The sequence below is a fragment of the Carassius auratus genome, chromosome 9, assembly GCF_003368295.1.
Source record: "Carassius auratus strain Wakin chromosome 9, ASM336829v1, whole genome shotgun sequence".
Classification (NCBI taxonomy): domain Eukaryota; kingdom Metazoa; phylum Chordata; class Actinopteri; order Cypriniformes; family Cyprinidae; genus Carassius; species Carassius auratus.
Window position 1 is genome coordinate 17,645,910 of NC_039251.1, and position 15,994 is coordinate 17,661,903.

The 15,994-nt window shown below is 37.5% G+C and overlaps 1 protein-coding gene across 1 annotated transcript; it reads right to left on the reverse strand.

The window, feature by feature from the left end:
• Positions 1-643: 643 nt before the first annotated feature.
• On the reverse strand, positions 644-15,400 carry LOC113108552 (tryptophan--tRNA ligase, mitochondrial-like). Its single transcript, XM_026271750.1, has 6 exons — positions 15,259-15,400; positions 7,348-7,605; positions 4,589-4,669; positions 3,416-3,498; positions 3,205-3,323; positions 644-1,283 (listed from the first exon to the last, which is right to left on the reverse strand). Exons 1-6 carry the CDS (start codon positions 15,361-15,363, stop codon positions 835-837), a joined length of 1,095 nt encoding a protein of 364 aa, XP_026127535.1. The 5' UTR covers positions 15,364-15,400; the 3' UTR covers positions 644-834.
• Positions 15,401-15,994: the final 594 nt, after the last annotated feature.

A 15,994-nucleotide genomic window follows, 5' to 3' on the forward strand; every position in this document is an offset into this window, starting at 1 on the left:
TACGTTTATAAAGCTGAAGTAATAAAGCAGGATTTTTTTTAAGTGAATATATGAGAGACGTCAGACGAAGGATTTGAAATTATTTCCAATTGAAAATTAGGTGCATAACTCATTTTAAATATATAACAACAAATCAATTCTGGCCTGTCTATTTTTTATATTTTAGTTATGCAGTTTTTTTTTTTTCTTAATACATCTTTTCTTTAAAATGTAGACAGGGGCATATTAAAAAAAATTATATGTTGCATTCCCTTTTTTGTTGTTTTCAGGAATAAATGGGTATAAAGTCTTGTGTAACATAATAATTAAGTGCATCAACTCTGAATTCTGGTAATGCATGGAATTTAGTTGCCCTGCCTGCCTTTTAATTTACCTTTGCCTAATAGACAGACAATCTTTCCACCTCCTCACAGATACTTTCTTACAAGGGAAAAAAACAGGACAATACAATTAAAACATTCTCCAAATGCTCCATCGCTCCATTCGTGCATAGTGCATGTGAGGTACCCATCATGTCAACTAGCGCCCTTGAACAGACTTGGAGTTGGCTAGACTTGCAGCTTCTCCTGCACAGCATGTGTTTGTTGAGAGATGTGTGAGATTTAAAATGATTTTGAACTAATGTTATTCATATGACAATAAATAAAAATACAATTATTTATTTGCTTAAAAATTTGACAAAAATACAAGATGAAACCAAACAAAACTGAGTTTTTGAACAGACAGTAATCTGTGACAGGGGTGTAATTTACTAACCAAATGTTTTCATTAGTAAACTGAATCAATCGAGCACAGACAAAGAAGAGTTCATTGCATTTTACATTTTCTAAAGTCTTAATAGAAGCCCACCAGTTTTCTGACTTCCGTCATCACAGGAGCTGCGAGGCTACGAGCTTTCGCTGTTCCTTTGGCTAAGAGACTCTGAAGGTGGCCTCTGTCGGCCTTCAGTCTTTGGATCTCCAGCCGAATGGGTTGCAGCTTCTGTACAATAGCCTCGGCCACCACATTCTTGTATTGTCCAGTGTCCATACCTTCAGCCAGCCTGACCACCTCCTCCACGCTCCGTCCTGACACAGCCGCGTGCATGGAGACTAGGTTTGATACACCGGGCCGACTCTCAGGCTCATAGGTCACTTCAGAAGTGAAGTCAGTCACAGCTCTGCGAATCTTAAGGACAATGTCATCAGGCGTATCGGTCAGGAAGACTGTAGCTAACTTTTGGGGGTCCGACTTGGACATCTTAGAAGATGGATCCCTCAGAGATTTCACCTTTCGTGTGTCACCTGAGAGTTAAAAAGCAGGAAAAATTTAACATTTAATCTACGCTGAGTGAGTATTTCCTTAAGTTTCCTATTCATGTCCATTATTAACTATAATATATAATTACAATATTAAATTACATAAATTATATACAGGTAATAGTTGACTATGTGACCCTGGAGTAAAATAATCTGAAAGCTGAATAAATAAGCTTTCCATTGATGTATGGTTTGTTGGGATTTGACAATATTTGGCCGAGATACAACTATATGAAAAATAAAAAATAAAAATAAAATAAAAATAAAACTAAATATTGAGAAATTGCATTAAAAGTTGTCGAAATAAAGTTCTTAGCCTAGAATATTACTCATCAAAAATTAAGTATTGATATATTTAAAGTAGTAAATTTACCAAATATCTTCATGGAACATGATCTTTACTTAATATCCTAATGATTTTTGGCACGGAAGAAAAATTGATAATTTTGACCCATACAATGTATTTTTGGATATTACTACAAATACACCCGTGCTACTTATGACTGGTTTTGTGGTCCAGGGTCAAATAGTTAACAAAGTGTTAAAATAATATTTTTTTCTCAACAAGGACATCACAAGTGACAGTAAGGAGTTTTACAATGTTACAAAATATTTACATTTCAAATAAATGCTGTTCAAATAAATTAAAAAGAAAAAGAAAAAAAAATCTGTTTCAAGCAGACAGAATGATAATTAAAGAGGAAAACGAAATTATAAAGAATAATATAATAATTTCTAAATGATCATGTGACACTAAAGACTAGAATAATGACTGTTGAAAATTCCGCTTTGCCAACACCGGAAAAAAATGACATTATAAAAGATATTAAAACAGAAAACAGTTATTTTAAAAAGTAAAACGTTAATGTATTTTACTGTATTTTTGAATAAATAAATGCAGCCTTGGTGAGCATAAGACATCCCACAAAATCTATAACAATAAAATATGGCATATTAATACTGTTAAATTACTAACACAAAATAGGAGTCAAATGTTGAGTCAGTAACCACTCTGATAGATTTAGTTCAGTAAAGAATGTGTGTAACAGTTCACCAAATGAACCAGCTCACTCCCTCCACTGCCGAAAAACAGTGCAGGAAACATGCTATTTAATATCAATTTCTTTGAAAAGCTTCCTTTACAATACTGCCTAACCATTTCAATACAAAAGTAATCGTAGGATGCAATTTTCCACTTTTTATAAGATACATTTCAGTAAATTAGCATTCCATATAGCGACCACTGGTTGCACACTAATCAGATTGAAATGAAGAATCTCTGGAAAGCAACTGGGTTGTGTAAATATTATTTCTTTGTGGAATCACAACACAGATGGGCTCTAATGGTCGGATCTTTGATTTGGTTTCAGGGCAACAGATATTGTTTGGCTTCTTTAGCTCTGGCTCTAGGATGCAGGCGCAGTCTTCCTTCACATATAAGAAGAGTGATGTGAACCGGCCTTTGTGAAGTCACTATAGGGAAACCCCCCAAATCCATTATCACCCCATCACTCAGATAGAGAAGGAAGAGAACAATCCTTTAATCAAAGCGCCATCGCACACATGACTGGTTTCATATTGTGCTTTTATGATGGCGATAATTACAGTGAATGAAAGACTGAAGCTCAAACTGACGATTCAACATGCCAGCCATGTGTGCGCACAACTTTTTGTGCAAGGGGTGCGTTGTTGTGCGTGTGTGTAACATACAGCGAGGAAAGCAGGGAGCTGGGGAAGACACTTGAGAGCACTGACTCATTTGTGTGTTCGCTGAATGACACAGAGTAATTTGTCTTACTTTTCCACCTTTCAGGGTTTGTGCTCAGGTGAATCTTTATGAGAAAAGCAGACTGATTAAAACGGGAAGTTAATGTCATGAGGTAAAAATGAAAACTCCCAAACATACTGAGCAGGGCACGAGGCTCTGGGAAGAACTCTCCATACTGGTTGTTAAAGATGCGGGCCAAGTCCTGGGCCAGCTCCAAATGCTGGATCTGGTCCTCCCCTACTGGCACATGTGTAGATCTGCACAACAATAACATCACTCTCGCTCAAACACAAGCTGGGGATATAACCACGCTAAGAATAAAACACATGAAGAGCACAGCCGGACGTACTTGTAGAGCAGAATGTCTGCTGCTTGTAACACTGGGTACGTAAAAAGCCCCACACTCCCTTCGTTCTTCTGCTTGCTCTTCATCTGTAAGGAAAAGAAACAGAGGATTTACCACTGGACGGGCAGACGGAGAGGAAAGTTTGAAACAAATCTGAAGCACCTTTCATTACATCTGGCCGCGACTGTCTATTTGTTTTCTTATTACAATGAGGTCTAACATCAAGCCCTTTCTCAGTTTCCCACATCGGGCTGAATGAAGGAGTTTTGCCACATTAACGCACACAGACAGCATCCAAAGGCCACTTTCCGCCACGTTTCACATGCACTCAGCTGTTGAGTAAACAGCTAGGTGTTTTCTCTGCAGCGGTGGGAGGCTTCTGGCCCAGCTCTCCGACAGCAGCAATATAAAAGGGTTGTCCTCTCTGGGTGAATCACAGTCATTATCAAGCCCTGTCTCTCCCTGCCAGTTCCGCCCACCCTCATGACCGGCACAGGAAAAGCCTGTCGCCGTGCCACATGGACAGCAAACAGAGGAGGGAGGCCTGAGCATTTAGACTGGCACGTTACCATCTTGTAGAGGGCTCTAAAATATCATGTGTCTTTTTATTTAAACTGCCCCTATTATGGATTTTTGAAAATTATCTTTCATGCAGTGTGTAACACAGCTCTAAGTGAATGGAAACTTCTTGCACTTGCAAAGTTTTAAATCTGAAAGTGCACTGTGTATAAAGTAATTGTCTCTTAAAAGAAAGAGTTGACTCTGAATCATTGAAACGAGTTGTTTTTCAAATGAATCCCAAGCCGATTCATGTTGACGCAACATGAAACATTAGCTTATTGCCCGTCCACTTATTGGTCTTTTTGCATTGGTCTGAATGAAAATAGCATTACATTACAGGCATGATCAACTGAAAATCTGACCAATCACTGCAGATTAGTGTCACGCAAAGGTGGGGTTTGGAAAAATTAATCAAACAAATCGTTGAGCAAAAAAAAGGTAAAAATAAATGCATATTAAAAGACAATGAAAGTGTTTTTTGAACTTGCATGCATGTCAACCTGTTGTTGGGGACTCCCAAAACTGAAATAAGAACCTTTCATTACTCATAATAGAGGGACTTCAACATACTCTCACAAACAGATAAAAAAACAAAAACAAAAGTGCTGTAATTACCTTCCATTGAGGCAGGTGCCGTAAACGAGGCATGCTGGTGAGGCAGCCTAGGATCCACGAGAGCTCAGCATGTTCTGAGACCTGCAGAGTAACTGTATGATTACATTTCAGGAAAATAAATAAATAAAATGTAATGGTGCTCATTTCTCATTTCATTTATCAGTCAATTTGTTCAGAAATATATTAAAAGTACAGTTAAAACATGCAATGCTTTGAACACACATCTTCTTTGAGGAGTATGTTTTCAATTTCTGAATTCATTTTGATGGTATCTTTTTAAGCAAATGAACAAATAATTTGAAAATCCTTTGTCCGATAAACTAAATTTGGTGCGACAAACATACAAAAACGTGGGAACAGGCAAAACCCTGGATACCTTCATATATATGTCAAGATTAATAAGTCTCTTCAGATAGTTTGATGTTTTCATGACATGGAAAGTTTAGATTGTAAAATTCAGTGTAACACCCCCAAAACTGATATTTATCATAATTATATTTCTGAATTAATCATTCATGATAATCACAAAACAATATACTGTGTAGCCTGACAATTCTATTTAATGAACATCTTTTTAATTTTGAGACTGATGAAAGATAACAGCAACACCACATGTTTTTGAGGCATTAAATGTAAACTTTAAACATGTTTTTTTTTTTTTCCTGATCAGCATGAAGTCAAAAAGTAGTATTTTTAAGAACTTGGCACTCCATTTAAAAAATCTAAAATATTGATTCTCTTTTTTTTATTATTGTGGACACATATATTACCATCATGCAATCAAATTATCATTACTGTTGAAATGCAGAGTGACAGCACTATACACATAAACTAGGTATCTTCGTAGCGCCCCTGTGTGGCAGCGAAGAGAACAAGATATTCCTCACCTCCCAACAGGTGCACATTGGCACAGTATGAAGGCCTTTCTACATCCATACTTTATCACAAGTACTCGAACTAGTCCTTCCCTTGTTACAAAATCATGTGAAAGAGCTCATTTAACTGGCTTTGTGAAATCTGCACAATTCCCAAGAGTGTGTGCACGCACACAGACACACATTCAAAAGAAAAACACTGCTCAAAATCGTTCTGCTTCAGAGAATTAAACTTTATGAGTGCTGGCGACACGGCCGCCATCTCTCATACTCACAAAAGGATTCCGAGGCATCTGACGTAAACCCAGAGAGGAATGAACATAAAACGTGATTTTATGGCACGGCGCTGAAAGAGATATTTATTACAGCTAGCTAATCTACGTGTGAGGGTAAAACAGCGGATATGAAGATGACTCAGATAATCTGTATGAGAATCAGAAAATCTGATATAGTGGTGGTGCATATCTTAGATGACTTCATATGTCAGATTTGTGCCATCAACTGAGACCCAGAAATAGTAAGTGAAATAATAGAGCATAAAGTGATTATTCCACACATACACATACGTGGCACATACGTGAAAACAAATTTAAAGGAAGCCTGAAGTGTGAAAAGGGGTCATATTTGTTAAGATTTACACACAACGTTCAATTACGCGAGTCTGCCAGAAACGTACATATAAATCTCTCTGTTGTGTAGATGTTATTCTGGTAAAAGGGTTTCTAGTGCCATACATCCCAAACACTCATACACTCAAACACGAAGCACTATACTTAAGATCCGATTGATTTTAGCTTGTCACCATTTTTTCAATGAAGTCAAGTGTTTTCCTTGGGACAGGGAATTATTTTCACATGTGGAACAGTCTTGAGCTCGTATGTTCGATGGGAGGTCTTTAGTCCTGCCAAGATATGTGGCATGAAGTTAAAATGGAATAAAATGAGGGGAGTGTGAGTGAGTGTGTGTGTGTGTGTGTGTGTGTGTTCGCATGCAGGTTTTCACATGCTCTCTGTAAAGTTTCAGTGAGAAAACACACAAAATCCCGACACACTAACACTCTGCTGCACAAAACACACAAACACACACTGTTGAAAGCATATCAGGTGGCTGAGAGGAAGAACATGTCCACACTTATTATAGTTACTCTTCAAAAGTTGCTAAATTTGAGGGAAAATGTGCTGGACAGCTAGCGAGTTGCTGCATACAGTAAAATCTATTATTATCCTCTTCTTTCTGCTTCATGTGGTCGCTTTGAAGTGAACCGTGAAAACGAATCTGTGTGTTTTCCCCTATCCTGAGAATTTGTAGAGATAGGAATCGGTTTGGTAAAATAAGCATTTAGAGCCATTAAATAAATATTTGGCAATGGAAAATATGTTTTAGCTTACTGCCAGTAGTTCAGCCCAATAAAACAACCGGGCGGCTATTTAGAATGAGACTTTTGAAGTTATTTGAAAGGTACCTTCCACATTTTTTTTAGATTGTTTAAGCAGAAAGGTTTTGCACACTTTAATACTAGAAGTATTTTGGGATAGTTCAACCCAAAATGAAAATTCACAGTGAAACCCAAAATGAAAATTCATCATTTACTCACACTCATTTCATCCTAAACCTGCATTACTCTCTTTCTGATGTAAAAGACAAAAAGAAAAAAGATTTTATTTTATTTTTTTGTCCTCACAATGAAAGTGTTGCTTTGGACCCCACTGACTTTCATTGTATGACCAAAAACAGTTCATTAAAATTTTCCTACGAGTTCAGCAAAAGAAAGAAGGTCATACAGGTTTGGAACAACAATATTCATATTTTGTAATCAATCCTTAATTAAGGTGATTTTATATATATCTTGCATACTTAAAAGAAAGTCTTCAAAGCAGAACTCACTTGAGACTGCTGGAAAAGGATGGAGTGAGTCGGGTCTATGCCACAGGCCAACAGACTGGCGGCCATGTCCAGGATGTTTTCTCGGAGCATCTGAGGGTCCTGAGGCTGGGTGATGGAATGAAGGTCTACGATGCTATACATGACTGTGCTATACTTGTCCTGCAGGGCCACCCAGCTCTCTAGAGCTCCCAGATAGTTCCCCAAGTGAGGAACACCTGTGGGCTGGATCCCTGAGAAGACCTGCGCTTTAGGGAGGCCCTGCAAAGAAAAAGAGAGAGGCTTGAGACAAAATCTGTTAAAAAGAAAGACAAACATTCAAGCAAAGGAGGGCATAAAAGTGAAGGCAAAGAAAGTTGGGGGTGTGCATACAGCCAGAAAGGAGACACCCTACGCAGTTTTATGAATGTTATCGAAGCGATAAATCCAAGGCACGTTTCACACTAACAGAGCACCCTACCGGGTGAGAGAGTGCTAGAGCGGAACTTCACCATAGCCAATGAAAACACTCCACAGTTCACAGCCAGCCAATAGCAGCTTTTAAGAGTGATACAGTCGTGGAATAACAATCACAGTAGTGGTCCTGCTCTAAACAGCAACAGAAGAAAGCAGTGCAATGCTATAAACCTATGTAGTAATTTAAAGATTGGGAAGAATAAAACAAAGCGGCCATTTTTAAATGTTTGGACTGAGAAGGAAGCCCACTACTCCTTAGTCTTTATTAAAAACAAAGAGAGATTCATGCCGGCTGATTGCTGGACAAATATTGTTTTACTAGCAGGCCAAGTCTTCAGATGCAAAGCCTCCAAACTTCAGATTCAAAACTTACAAATTTCCATTTCCATCAGTCAACCTCCAAACAACTTACTACAACTGCCAAATAATCTTTGAACGTCATAAAAAGGTTAACTTTGCAACATAAAAACATTTTAGACGGGGAAAACACACATGAAGAGAGTCATGAACACCTGCATGGTTGTGTAAGAGGTGACTTACTTTGGGGCACATATACAATCGGAGATCTACGGCTGATCTGAAATCAGTCTGTCTTCAAGAAAGCCTATAGCCAGGGGAATAGTATCACTGATCCAAAGTCATTAGCTAGTTTTAGGAAAGGAGCAGGCTATTTATGCCATTACTGGGTGAGTAATTGCAGTGCAGTGGCCCGAATGCACAGGGCCTCTCTGAGGTGTCAGAAGTGATTTGGGGCAGAACGGAGCCTGGTTCATGTGTGTTCTCACCTTGCGTTGTTCCCCTCTTCCCCTCCGGCCGATCATTAACCATCCAGACATGGTAATGGTGTCATTTGAGACAATCACACATAAGCTGAAACAACACTGCGCCCAACTACCGAAGGAATAATCAACCTATCGCACCTCCCATCTACCGACAAGAAGGAATGTCTGAAAAATCAGATTTTTTTTATATTAATTTTTTTGACGACTGCTGTGATGATAGGGGAATTTTATTCGCAAGGTACATTACATAGTAACCTTAGAAATGCCCTTTTCGGTCATTCCTCATTATTTATTAGGGTGTAGCTATGGTTTTAACATTTATGGGGACATTTTCTAATCAGTTACATAATACAGGAAATCCAAAATCTTTATTTATGTTTAATTTATGTTTATTTTGCTGTGTTGATTCCATAAAACAATTATACAAAAACAAAACAAAAACAAGCACCTTTTTTAAACTTCCTTATTTAGTCTAAAGTCAAATGAAAAGGCCTATATTTTCAAATGTAAATTTGATTTCATAAAATAATCTCAAATGTACAAGCCTTGAGGTCCTTAAATGTAAAAGCAAAGGTGTCAAGAATAAGCAATGCTTATGTCACACACAGATGTTAGACAGCATCCAACTTAATGTATAAAGTGAAATAAAATCCTTTATTTTACAAATGAAATAATGACACAGAACACTCCTCCATTCTCACCTGCAGCAATTGCTCAGTTTTTCTTTTACTCAGATTCACTGGGACTTGCTCGCTCTCCTCAGCTGTCCCATGCACCAGCACAAACTACTTCTTGATGACACTTGGCAGGAGCAGCAAGTTCTCTCCTATTTTTTTTTTTTACACTGACAACCGCAACACTGTTGTACCACAGTACAGCAAAGTAGCACAAAAATCCTCCATGTCTACCATATGGAGTAGACATTAAACCGTATGTGTGTGTGTGTGCACAAGCTGATAGAGTTACACAGTACACCTACAATCCCTGTTCTTACACTCATTTAGGCACTTTGTAGGTGTATTTAATTGTAAAACACTCTGTGTGTGTGTTCCAGTTGGTATAGGATTGAATAACTAAGTTTAGAAACAACTAAATACATGGGAACCTCCATTTGACCATTTGAGATGGACTGACCCTTTTGTATTTACATAGTGAAAATACTGTGATACAGTTATGGAAAAACAGAAGCTAGGCTACGTAAAATTCAGCTCCAAGGACACCATGAGACAGAATAACAACACTTAATCTTCATTGCAAACATATTAAATGTGAAAACAGCATCTTACATTTTGCAAAATACCATGCTCAGACAGTACATGTTTTTTTTAAGCCAGTGGTTTTGAAATATGGTCACATAGAGCAGAGAAAAACAATGAAATACGCAAATGATAAAATGCAACTAATATAATTAGCTTATCAGCTTTTAAAACCCTTTTCATATTTTTTGCTGCTGTGTATCCAATCAAAAACGACATCTTTTTCACTTGGTTGGAGCCAGCCAAATTAGGCAGACACCTACAAACCATATCAAATAATAAATATATAACAATGAGTTAATCATTTCTAACTTTAATTTTAGGGACATTTGTATTTGCACTTGATGGCCAATGTCATAACAGTGTAATAACAGCTGGCCATTCAGATTTAATAAAGTTCTCAAAATTTGAGCTCTTTAAACTAAAAATCAGTACTATACGTGAAGAAACGATAAGGACCCTATAGAGCCATCCATAGCTTAACATCCTGCAGAGAGATGCCCTCTTTGCATGCCACTTCAAACACTGCCTTTCACCACTCTTTATGGTTCTGCAGGAAAGCATCAGCAGCTCGGTAAATGTGGAGAAGCTCTCCACAGGAGCTGATATCAGAGAGGGAGCGTGAGGCCAGTTCTGAACGGCGCCTCTGACCCTCTCGCCCCAGTCCATTTGTCCCCCACTAAGCTTCAGACACACAGAACCTACTGTTACAGTGTCTATCTGCATCGCCTCACTCGCCCTATTAAAACAGACATCACGCTGAACAGCAGAAACACATGCCTTAATCCTGCCAATCTCCTCTGGGCTCCCAACAAAGCCCTGCTTTGGTGAAGTGTAGGCACCTTCCCCTGCCCGAGAAGGTGGGGAATGTGTGTTTTTGCCGTACCGAAACACACTCAGCTTGATGTGAAGTGCGAACGGCTGAAAATAAAACAGGAACGAGACCCCGATTCGAAGGGAAAACACATTAGAGAAAGCAAGAGTGACAAAGCCAAAAAAGCAGAGAAAGAATGAGCAGGAGACAGAGCAAAAGAAGAGGTATTTGTGGGGAGGAGGGCGGCGTACAGGAGGTGGCAGGGGGGCAGGAGACGGAGCGTTTGATTAAATCTGCGGTTGACGTTTCGGACAGGTGAGATTGATGAGGTTCCTCTACGCTTCACACTGTGCGGAGAGCGCAGGGAGAGGAACAGAAACACACAGTGTGGAGAGCCAGGGCTGGGGGCCCTCTCACACCGTGGGGTCCCCGGCCTGATTAATGGGGCTGGAGTCCCTTCAAAAACAGCGCTCCCAGCAGAAAGGGCCGCACCGTGCTCCAAAAATAACCAGGACGGGACAGCCGCTCCACTACGGACTGCGGCTTGGAGGCCAAACCCTGAACCGTTTAGGACCAATCGCTTTTGTTTCACTACAATCCTCCCTCTGCTGATCGCATTACATATTAAAAGATAGGTTACGCTCAGTCTGACATGAAATATAATTATTTGCAAGCTGCACAGAAAAGCCTGCCGAAATCTCAAACCAAAACCCGACGCCTGGCACGGAGAATGATAAATGGCTTGCATGGATTATATTGCGATATTTGGACACTATATAAACTACACTAAGCAAATAGAGGACAAAGCCACTTCTGCCTTTTTCCCTTTTGAACCTCGAAAGGAAAAAAACAGAGGTGCTAGCCTACTAATGACAAATTAAACACATAAAAGTCACAACGAAGCAGAAATAACCTGCACACACCTCATAAATTTATCAATGTGTAATTATGGTAACACTCAGGAACTCCTGAGCCAGAGTTTTTTCCTTGTTCCCTTTCATTTCCTCCAGCGCTGCGTGTTGGTTTGAGCAGAACCCAGAAGTTCGATACCAGATAGTGGGTGTTATTCAATTAACCACGTCAGATTTCCGGTAACTGTAAGTCTACAGGGTATGGGGCAAAACTCCACACTAAAAAAAAAATTGATAGGGTTTACTTTAAAACGATATTCACTCTATGGCTGCACGACTATGACAAAAATCATAATTGTCGATTAGTCCCTAGAAATTGTAATTGAGATTATTAATTACGATTATCACAATATACATCGAATGATGTTTATACCATTGTTTGATGCAACTCCATGCCGTAGTTTTAGATTTTTATATGAAAATAAGCTTAAACACTCTAACTGAAAAACCTTTAGTGCTTTTCTATAGTATTAAGCCTCAAATGTCAACTATAGATCAGATTGCTTTCTTCTTTAAATGATAAAAAAGTAAAAATGTGAATGGTATTATAATGTTATACTAAAACTAAAATGTAAATAATGGAAAAACCCTTAAGATAACATGCAGAAATAAAACGCATCTTAAGCACATCGAATAAGTGGACTTTGAATGATTAAATACTTGTGGCATCCATAATTGTAATCACGATTAGAAATTCGATTAATTGTGCAGCTCTAATTCACTCAGAAACTGCTAGCAAATTTCAGAAACATACTGAATTAAATGCAAAATTTTGAAGTATGAAAAAAGTTGAAAATATTCAAAATAAAACACTTTTCTCCTAAACCTTATATTAACTTGAAAATCTTTTTTTTTTCACAGCGCAGCAGTACTCAACAGGAATTTAGAGCCAAAATACACTAAATTATCCAAAATATTACAATGGCTTGAGGAGTCTGTAGGAGTTATTCAGCACATATTATGTTCATCCTTCAGAATGATGAACCGAATTACACAGCGGAGTGTGAAATAAAGTGCTTAGCTGACATGTAAAAACAAATTGTCTAATTAATAAATACAATCAGGCCCGGCTCATGCGTGCCTGCTTTCCTTGAGTTTCCTCTCCGGGCGGCTCTGGGAGTAGGTTTAATGGTTTTAGCTGACATGAGAGTTAGAGCATTTAGACCTGAAGGAGAATTAAGAGCTATTTCCTTTTTGTGCAACACGAGGCTGAGATGACTGATATCAGCCATTAAGACCACAGGCGATTAAGGGCCGGATAGGGAGAGTCATGTTTTATAACGCAGCTTAGAGCGAGGGCCCACTGCATCCTGCTGCCTCATACAGCAACGTATGGAAGGATAATCAGGGAAGTTTCAGGATGCGATTTGAACAAAAGCTTAAAACGGTCTAAACAACTGCATAAAACACTTACACAACAGGGATATTTCAACAGCTCCAGAAACAGAACAAGAGTTTTCAACACAGAGTGAAAGGTTAATGCTGAATTTATTTTGCATTTGCTCGATGAATCTTGCTGGGTTTTGTGGTGAGAAACTCTAACACACTCATTTTATCCGCTTGCCACTATTTGACACGTTTCATTAATAATATTTATTTATAGGTATGGATTCCTTAAGGTCAAATTTCCCACTCACTTATACTTGGACAGAAAAATCTGTGCTCATCTTTTCAGACTGCAGCTAAATTACTTTTTATAACCCTTTCTTTGCCCCCAAAATATGCTCCATGTTTTGACGTAAATCACACCTAGCAGCATTGTGAACGTCCGGATTAGCACGCAGTGCCTGACATTTGGAGAAATTAATAGAAATGAAAACCAACACCTCATTTCAAATGTTGCTGCTGGTAATAAAGGACTGCTGGGACGGTTTTGACGTCTTTCTGTAACCTCACTCCCACAGTCGCAGCTCTCTGCGCTTTAGCGTCCCAAACGACACACTGCCTGTAGTTAACAAAACAGAGACTGGCTGCCAGCGGTGGACGCACATTCCTACACGGCAAGTGTGCTGAAGCCATCAAATAAAACTGGGTTGTCAATCAAGTCAAGGCAGTGAAGGCTTCACGTGCTCTGTAAAAGACTCACTAGTTATAATTTACTGTGCTCAGGTCCAGTTAGCATTACAGACACTCAGGGAATTGCACTATTAATTAACAGTTTCTTTACATACTCTGGTTCACTCCAAAAGCCGGAATTTCAATATGTACTAAAGGCTGTGATGGCTATTATAAAAAGTGTTATTTTAGGATGGTTTATAACAGGGAGACATGGCTAATTGAGCAAGAAGGAGCAGGTGAGCTTTTCAATCAGGGCCAAGATAATCCAAATATAAAAGGTTTCATTTTTAACAAAAATGGAACAACAAGTAGTTCTGGAAACGTTCTATGTCACTTAACCATTTCAAAAAGTATTCAAATATTCCAAGAACATCTCAGTCTACTGGAAAATCACAAATCTACACAGTGAAATTCAAATGCTAAAACATATTGTAATAAAAAAGTGAGGCAATCTTAGTTCCGTAGTAACCATACAAATACTGTTTAGCAAAGTTAAAATAATCTTATTAAAAATCATATTCTCCAGAACTCATGTGCCAAACTGCAGAGACAAGGACAGTCCTGTAAGAAATATCTGGAAAAAAAATTCATCAAATTTTTATTTTTTTATTTTTTACGGTTTTGATGATTTAACATGAAAACAGTAATGCTACTTTCATGATGAACATCCAGCACAAGGGAAGTCAAATTTATAGAATTGTGTTCTACTCCTCTCAGAACATATTTTATAAAAACAAGTCTACAGACTGCTGTAATCTAAAACTGATTTACATATCAATTTTCCTGCTGTATCCTGCTGTTCAAACACCGAACCTCATTATCTTAAATCTTTGGAATAATGGAACTAATTAACTTATAAACATCTACATACAATGCCAAACATTTTTAAATTAAAACTTGTTGTTTTTACAGATTGAGAATAAATTTAGATAATCTTAATTTTGTTATTGTTACCACACATGAAGTGAACAATTTATGGATATGAGAAAAAAACGTTCCAGCTCTCTAAAAATAAATTACTCTGGAAATATGTATCTCATTTGCTCATCAAAGCTGCATTTATTTGATGAATATATATATATATATATATATATATATATATATATATATATATATATATATATATATATATAGTGAAATATTACTACAATTTAACACTGTTTTGCAACTGTTTTCTATTAGAACATGTTTTAAGATGCAATTAATTTGTGTGATGGCAATGTTGAATTTTCATTTTTCAATTTTAAAGCTACAAATCTGCAGGACAGCAGAACCCCATATCCTCACAGATAACCATGTCAAGATGCTTAACTGCATGATACAGCTACATAAATGTAACTACCACTAGCATTAAACTATTCTTGACATTAATAAGCTTTAACAACTATGCACTCACAACAAATGTCACAAGCAATTACAAAGGCTTTATAAACAGCTCCGTTATTTACACTCTATTAGCCTATACTTTAAAATACTGTTAAGACTAATGTAATGTGTTTAGATTTAAAATTACAGCTGTCGGATATTTTCAATAGTATTACAGAAGGTTTCCAATGAAGGTGAACCATGTAACATATCCTCCGTAAAGCTGCCAAAATGGCAAATTTTAAAATTGTAAAAAGAGAAGATTTTCTCACCGTCATTCCCGTCGCTTTTCCAGCTGTACATAATCTTCTGTGGGAATTACTCTTATAAACAAAACGAAACACCGATTTCACGTTACACCTCAAGGAGAGCGCCATCTTGGCTTATTCATAAACATAGGCGTACGGTGTCCAATAAGGGACATGCGGCCAAAATACACACTGAGAGCAGAAGCTCAAGTTTAACTTGGAAGGAACTGCCCATGAAATTGCCACCTCTGCAAAAATATTTTGTACCGTAACAAAATATCACAAAAGACCATTTAAGGAATTTCAATCAAATAAATAAATAGTAGATTTAAAATATTTTTTAATTATAATCATTTAAAAATTAATTAGAAAATAATAGTATGATGTTGTGATCTATAGTACTATAGACACAGCCAGTTCTACTCATTAAAATATTTATTCGTGATAAAATAATAAATTTATAATTGTATTAGAGTCTTGCACTTGCAGTTAATATGAGTCGTGCATTAATCTGAGTGGTGAAAGTTATTATGGGAATGGATTGATTGGGCGCAGGAAACGCAGAAAACATTATTTTGCCCCTTTGTTTATCGCTGTCACATAACAAATCTGCTTCAAAGATAAAATTACATGAATTGCTAATTACAAAATTGAAATAAAAATGTAAAGCCTGAACAAATACTAGAAATCGTGAATATAAAAATTGGGAATCATAAAAAAAGTGCATATTTCATTTATCTATAATAACAATTTTTTAGTT

Excerpts from the sequence above, each read along its gene's own strand:
- LOC113108552 (XM_026271750.1), bottom strand. The coding sequence starts at position 15,363 with ATGGCGCTCTCCTTGAGGTGTAACGTGAAATCGGTGTTTCGTTTTGTT. Across the intron at positions 7,606-15,258 it reads GAAAAGCGACGGGAATGACG|GGCCTCCCTAAAGCGCAGGT; the intron begins GTGAGAAAATCT and ends TTTTCTTTGCAG. Across the intron at positions 1,284-3,204 it reads AGAGCCTCGTGCCCTGCTCA|GTGACACACGAAAGGTGAAA; the intron begins GTATGTTTGGGA and ends TTTAACTCTCAG.